Source organism: Centruroides sculpturatus, unplaced genomic scaffold, assembly GCF_000671375.1.
Source record: "Centruroides sculpturatus isolate CEXI.00-Female unplaced genomic scaffold, Cexi_2.0 scaffold133, whole genome shotgun sequence".
In the NCBI taxonomy this organism is placed as follows: Eukaryota; Metazoa; Arthropoda; class Arachnida; order Scorpiones; family Buthidae; genus Centruroides; species Centruroides sculpturatus.
This window is the reverse complement of record NW_019384319.1, coordinates 764,480-772,037: the sequence shown is the minus strand read 5'-3', so window position 1 is coordinate 772,037 and position 7,558 is coordinate 764,480. Positions and strand designations below refer to the sequence as shown.

Sequence of the window (7,558 nt, the reverse complement as noted above, 5' to 3'; positions counted from 1 at the left end):
GGTGTGAATTATAAAGAGTTTTGTACATTTATGCAGGAAAATAATAATTTAAATCAGTTATTAGTCGTCTTGTATGAAGTTTAATATCCTATTGAAAATAAATATTTTTCAATCTAGAATTATATTTTAAAAATAGAAATGTTTATGTTTATCTCCATTTTAGTTTTGTACACGCTTTTAAGTTGGAATTTATATATTTTAAAAATAAAAGTCTCTATTGCATCACAAGTCAGCATAAAAAAACTCAGTAGATTCTCTCAGCATTGAGTTTTTTTTTAATTGAACAGCATAAAAAAATCTGTTAACGCCGCAAAAAATATATTACATATTATTTTCTGGTTAAAATTGTTTTAATATTATTTAAATGAAAGCTAATTTTACAAAAAAAGGGTTTACTTAATTCTCATTAATCTACTCGATATAAATTGTTTAAATATTTTAAATTTTAACATAAATGATCTTTATTTTGTCCTGATTTCTTTACTTAAATTTAAGTTAACTAATGCGATATTAATTATCTTTCAACGTAGCTTATTGATAAAAATGGTAAAATAAAAACTTGTAACTGTTAACGAGTTAATTCTATGTATTAAAGTAATTTGATAATATTTTATTATCACTAACTCTGCAATCGTTTCTCTCAGTAGAGTACTTGAGTAAACTTTCAACGTTATGCTGTTTAATTAGTCGTCCAGCAATCAGTTATCAGAATTGTGTGTATATATTTTCCTATATATTTATATGGAACGGTAAGATTAAATTTAAGATTAGAATCATACGAGAACCGAGTAATATTTACATTCATTTTCGTCGTGAATATAAAATTGTATCTAGCAGGATTTCTGTAGACATAACATCTTTTATATCAATGACATTTGCAAATTCAAGTTATAAATTTATATCATTCAGGCATAAACTAGTAAAATTACTCAATCTCTTACTTTAATACTTTACCAAATACTTGTAAATCGTGTGCTGAAAGTCTGTCCATTAATTACAAACATGTAATTGTTTTCTAGATTAAATTTATATTTTGAAAAATGATATTTTAGATGAACGATGAAGTTAAAAGACATAAAGATCTGGAAATTTAATGAATCATTGTGAAGAATTTCCGAAAGTAAAATTATTAAACGACAAATAATCCTGATAAAATAAGTTTTATAATTATTAATTAAACATATTTTTAAAGAAAATATTCGTGTATTTATATTTTAAACGACGAATTTTCATTAAGGATTTTCGAATAAAATCTTTCTTGAATTTTTTCATATTATATAAATTTTATTTTATGTATAAATTTCCTATCGTAAATGATATCTTAAGAATAATTTGAAAGAGTTCTTTCTAGGTTATTGAATTATTAATTCGTAATCAAATTTTGGATATTTGCCAAAGTGAAAGTAGCGTCAACACTACAGAACAAAAATAAAAGTTATTTTTTTCTTAAAAGATTCTAAGTTTAACTCTCGAAATAAATTCTTAAGCTGAAAAATAAATTATATGACATTAATATTCATATTAAACTAAGCCATAATGATTTCTTTAATTAATTATTTTAATTGGTTTTAAGGGAAAAAACTCGAATGCCAGGAATCTAGTTGATGTTGGCTTCTCCTAATAACAACTGTTACTGCAAAGAAGCAACCTTTACAGGCTGGAACGACAATTAGAAATATTCGATCGTCTACCGTTTAATTATATTATTTACTTTTAATTAATTAATATTTTATCGAGTTTTTTTAAACAATACGATTTAATGATCGTATTATATGTCAATTTTATATTATCGTTTTTAATTGTATGAATATTTTAAAGTAAAATAGCAACAGAGTATATAATCGATAAGTGAATCATTTACAGATTTTAAATCATTTAACAATTCTAAAATATAACAAAATTTTTAATAAAATATCTTAAAAATTTTGTAAATTGTCATTAGTTAAAAATTTATTATTTAAAATCACTTTCTAGTTATAAATAATGTCAAAATACGCTGTCACTTATCGGCTTCTGATTATGAAAACTTAAGGTTTTAAAATAAAATTAAATAGATCAATATTACTTTTAATTGTAAATTTAAATGTAATTGATATTAAAATAATTATTTTTAATTGTTATTGCTCTTAGAGGAGATGCAAAACGCGTTGATGAAAAGTTGGTGCTCTCCCTACGTTGAAATAGGGTGAACCTCTCGTTACTAGGAAACTGAGTCGGTCACAAAGATGCGCACGCATATGTGTAGTCACCATTTATTATTGCTGTCAGCTTAGTTCTGTCGTTTTGTAGCAGGCTGCAAGTATGTGAATTGGTGCTTCGTGATGTAGTAGTAGTGGAGCTTCTGATAACAAAGTAAACCCTTAATTGGTAGTCTAGACTCCTAAAATGTCGTTTATGATAAAGATCCCTTCAACTGTCTACAGTTAAGCCTAACGTGAGTCTATTATTTATCTTCAGTCTGTGTACAGTTAACGTGCTCAGTCAGTGTCTAGCATAGATGCCTTACCTAAACTTTAAAGATGTGCAAACCGTGCACACCGTTATGCATTCACGTAAAGTATGTTACTTATGCCTAAAATAAAAAGAACAAGATGAATAGAGCATGCGTGGGTAAGATCGAAAATCCTAACTTAACGGGTGTGGCCACAAGTAGAATTCAGGTTAGTAGGGCTGGGGTGTGAACCTTAACAGGTAATAAAGGTTGATGTTAATATTATTCCAATGATGAAGAAATTACCGTTGCCTAGTTCCTTGAGGCCGGTTAGAGATCCAGGGAAGATAGTGAAGTATACACCTTGCTCAAAGCAAGATCATCAACTGGACGATGACTTAGACGAAATAGCTGTAGTGAGTAACGCCGCACCTGAGAATGTCAAATATGGCACAGGTAACGTTACAGCTAACGGACCAAGGGTGGTTCCGGGTATTATCACTTCGGGTGGCGAGTTATCGAGACTTGTAGCAGAAAAGAGCACGAGTAACATTAGGATACACACGTCTTCTCCGCTATATTCGACTAAATCTTCTGAAGATCTAAAATCCAAAAGCGCCTCACGTCAATCCTTATTAGATTCTGTTAATAGTAAAGCAACCGATGGTGATTCTAAGCGAATTTCTAATGAATTGATGGCAGCTTACGTCAACAAAGCACACGTGAGTTCTGATTTAGAGATTTCTCGAAAGACTAGAGAATTGAGGAGAAAAGAAATAAAAAGAGAATTCGAAAAATGGGAAACTTCTACCTCCGGTAGTGAAAAGACTGGTTGTAATTGGTCGTTCGTCTTCGATCCTTCTGGAAGATTGTGTTATTATTGGTCTATGATTGTTAGTGTTGCTTTCCTTTACAATTTTTGGGTTATGATATATAGATTTGCATTTCAAGAAATAACTAAAGAAAGTTTAGTGGCTTGGTTTACGCTCGACTACTTAGCCGATCTTCTTTACATTTTGGATATTGGTTTTCATTTTAGGACCGGATATTTAGAAGAAGGTGTATTACAAACAGATTCTACCAAACTCAGACAACATTATATGAATTCTACTATGTTTTATATTGATTGTTTATGTTTACTCCCACTAGACGTTCTATACTTATCCATAGGATACTATTCAGTTTTAAGATGTTTCCGCTTAGTTAAGATCTACAGATTTTGGGCATTTCTAGATAGAACCGAAAGGCATACAAATTATCCCAACGTTTTCCGTTCTATATCATTAATTCACTATTTATTGGTTATTTTTCACTGGAATGCTTGCCTTTATCACATTATATCAACTAATGGCGGCTTCGGATCAAGAAACTGGTTTGATTTAAGAGACGAAAGGTGCGACGACGTCGTTTGTAAATATCTTCACGCTTTTTATTGGAGTACACTAGCACTTACTACAATTGGTGATCTACCGGCACCACGTACTAAAGGAGAATATTTATTTATTGTGTTACAACTAGTTTTTGGATTATTTCTATTCGCTGCAGTTCTTGGACACGTTGCAAATATCGTCACCAATGTTAGTGCCGCTAGAAAAGAGTTTCAAGGTAAGTCTCCCTTTATTTTTTCCATCATTATTATCTAGAAAATTGCCTTTAGTAATGGGAATTTCCAGTTATATTTGTTAGACTCGGGACTGCAGCTACAAGAGATTTCCAGTTAATGATTGCATCACTTATGAGGTCTTACAAAAAATAAATGAATCATTAATAAAATATTTAACGCTATTTAAATATTTTAAACTAATTAATTGTGTTTAAAAAATACAGATTTAATTTCATTAGATTTTTATGAATAAATTATAAGCTGCGAGGAAAATTCGTGATGTTAGTTAAACTTAAAATATTTAATGTTTTAATTTTTAAAAAAAAGGATCAATTATTCTATTTAATTGGGTGTACAGAATTTTTATTTGAGACTTTAATTAAGTTTTGGTTTATTAAACTAAATTTTAAAAAATCTTCAGTCTTTATTCATTAGAATTGATTTGAAACATAAGTTTTATTTATGTCATTATTATTTTTAAATTAATTTTAAAGTCTTTTTTTCGTATCATAAAATTATTTTAAAAATTAAATTAAAATAATTATCAAGAAAATAGTTTTAGCTTCAATCTATAATTAATTTAATGAATAAAATTAATAAAATATAATTTTAAAAAATTTATGAGAACTCGAAAAACTTCTTCTAAATCATAAAGAATCAACAGTAGATGAGTTTAATTAATTATTATGTAAATATATAACTTTTATAATTTTTAAATCGTTACAAAATAGTATAATAATTGATTTAAAGTAAAATTTTTTAGATATTTTATGTGGTTTTAATCATTTTTATTTTTAGAAAAATTTCGATTATATATACATACATACGTACAATAAATAAATTATTGATAATTATAGACGTAAATTAAAGTGGAAAATCAATAAGATTTTAGCTCTACGATAAAAGTTGTTATCATACCTCATCCTTCATTTTTGGCAGAAAACTTATAACAGTATGTGAAGCTTAATTAAACTCTGATATATACCATACCAAGATTGTTACGTACAAAATCGTTTATAAAAATCAAATATTTCCTTTATTTGATTATTACATTTAAAAATATATTTATTCATTCTTATATTATCAAATATAATAATAATTTTATAATATTTAAAAACTGTACTGTATATATAAGGAGCGTTATACGTGTACATCAAACAGGGAGATCAAAAATATGAGAAATTAAATCGATAATTTTTAATTTTTTAAAAATTTTTTACCTTTATTTGAGGTAAAATATTAAATACTTTGAACTGTATTAAAATCATTATAAGAAACTAATAATATAAAGTTTAATACATAAAAGAGCAATTTAAAGTATAATAATTTTATCGTTTTTTATTTTAATTTATTTTCGTTTATTTTCGTTACGTGAAGGAAAAAAATATTTAGAAAGTAATTTTAAATTTTTAAAATAGTCATTTATCACTTAAAATAAATTCTTTAACGTTAAAATTTGTTAATTTTTGTATGTAGGAGGGTATTATATTTTAAAATGGGCCTATACTTAATATAATTCTTATCTCATAAATATAAATGAATCTTTAAATAAATCTTTCTTCTCGTCTTTCACTAAGAAATGACATTTTGTTGACTTGCTTGACAGATATCATGGAAAAGAATTCAATTATTCGCTACTGAGCTACTCAAATATATATATAAAAAGAAGAAAAAGGATGATAAACTAGAGGAAAAGCATTCCAAATTCTTTAATTACTTACAGATGGATAGACATAAACAAACCAATGATGATCTGATTTAGTATCAATTTTATTCTTTATTGTTAAATTATATAAAAATTCCAGTTTAATTTATTCGACTGTCGGCTCATGAGAGATGAGGGATGTCGACAACAGATGCTAATGCAGTAGTTAAGCTATGTGAGGATGTATAAAAGATTTTTCTGTTAGCTAGTTGATCTATACCAAATTATGTACATAAATAAGAATTTATAAGGGTTTAGAGACTTTTAGAATCCGAAATAATGTGTATATATATAATCTATTTTATTATGCGGAAGCACTAAACTTGATAAGCTAGCCGTATCCACATATAAAGATAACCAAGATACATGTATCAAACGTGAAGTAGAGCTATCGAAAAATTAAAAAAAAATAGATTTAGTAGCGACATATTTTCCAGAATAAACGAGTTTTCTGCTCGAAAAAATACAGTATCACACCCAAATTCGATTTTACCGTAATTATATATGTGAAAGGGTGAATATAAACAGATCAATTGTCATATGCAATGCATAACAGAAACAAGTCATTGACCTTGTTCGTGATATAATACTGTACCATTATTTTGTAAAAAGAATCATTATCTTAAATGGTTATATGTTGCCTCTAACTGTAATAAAAAAAATACTAATTAAGTTCCGTAACCAATTTTTTTATAAGTAAATTAATTTGCATACGACCCCTTTTTGTTCACTAAAACTTGAAAATATATATTCGTATAAGACTTTTATATGATATCAACTGTATAAATGGATTATGTAATTAAAAAAAAAACATAATTAAATGCAGTTTATTAAAAAGTAAAGGGTTCATCGAACTTTTATACACTTGGCATGGGCACAATTGTTGATGTAAGTACGTTTAAAATATGTTAATTTTAAAATACTCTTCATATTTTAAGAGGGAAAAGTTTTTCTAACAGAATTAGAAATAGAAAACAAAAATATATACAGATTATTTTTACATTTAGGGCATAGAAATAGCAGTAATTCCATCGATTATTGACCATATTGACCAATTTTAGAGCATGCGTATAATAATCATATATCTCTGTCTCCAGTGGCATAATATCATTTTTCCTTTTCAAGATAGATCCATGATTCTTGGTGATACGAAAGAATGATTTTATACAAAAATATTTTCACTCTCTTATACAACAGAAAAAGTATTAAAAAAAATAGCGTAGTCTTTGAAACAGGAAGAGAAAATATATATATTGTAACATAAATTTTACTATCAGACTCCCTATAATCGCTTTAAAAAATGAATTTCTTTTAAGAAAAAGACTTAATAAAAAAAAAATTTTCTATCGATTTGAACTTTTGGCCTCTTAATCCTCTTACTTATGTAGCTATTTGATACTGAATAGATCTTTCATGACAATATTTTTCTTATCATATCTTCATTTTCTGGGCCAATAAACGGTATCTACAACAAAAAAGATAAAAATAATTTATTTTTTTCTAAGTTGGATTCTCATTTTCGAATATTTTTCATGTATATAACACGATATTCGCCGAGATAATGTTAAATATAAATACTTAAAACTATAAATGATCATCTGTAACTTCGTGACAATTGAAATTTGATAAGTTGTGTTTCTTTCTTATTCTTTTATTGATTTATCAGTTTACGTGTCAAATTTGATGAACGAGTGATGATCATACCAAATATCATTTCATCCAATGAAAAAAAAATTTATATAAANTAAAGTTAAATATAAATTAAAGCAAAGTATAAGGCAATTTATCTATAAAATTAACAACAAATCAGTATTTATTC

At 26.7% G+C, this 7,558-nt stretch overlaps 1 protein-coding gene across 2 annotated transcripts in view; it reads left to right on the top strand.

The window, feature by feature from the left end:
- The first annotated feature begins 2,286 nt into the window (after positions 1-2,286).
- The window catches only part of LOC111624785 (cyclic nucleotide-gated channel rod photoreceptor subunit alpha-like), a 48,586-nt gene continuing 43,314 nt past the window's right edge, over positions 2,287-7,558 (top strand). For both annotated transcript variants that reach the window (XM_023367743.1, XM_023367734.1), the window contains exon 1: positions 2,287-4,036. In XM_023367743.1, the coding sequence (XP_023223511.1) occupies positions 2,722-4,036 (1,315 nt within the window). In that variant the 5' untranslated portion in view covers positions 2,287-2,721. The remainder of the gene's footprint in view (positions 4,037-7,558) is intronic.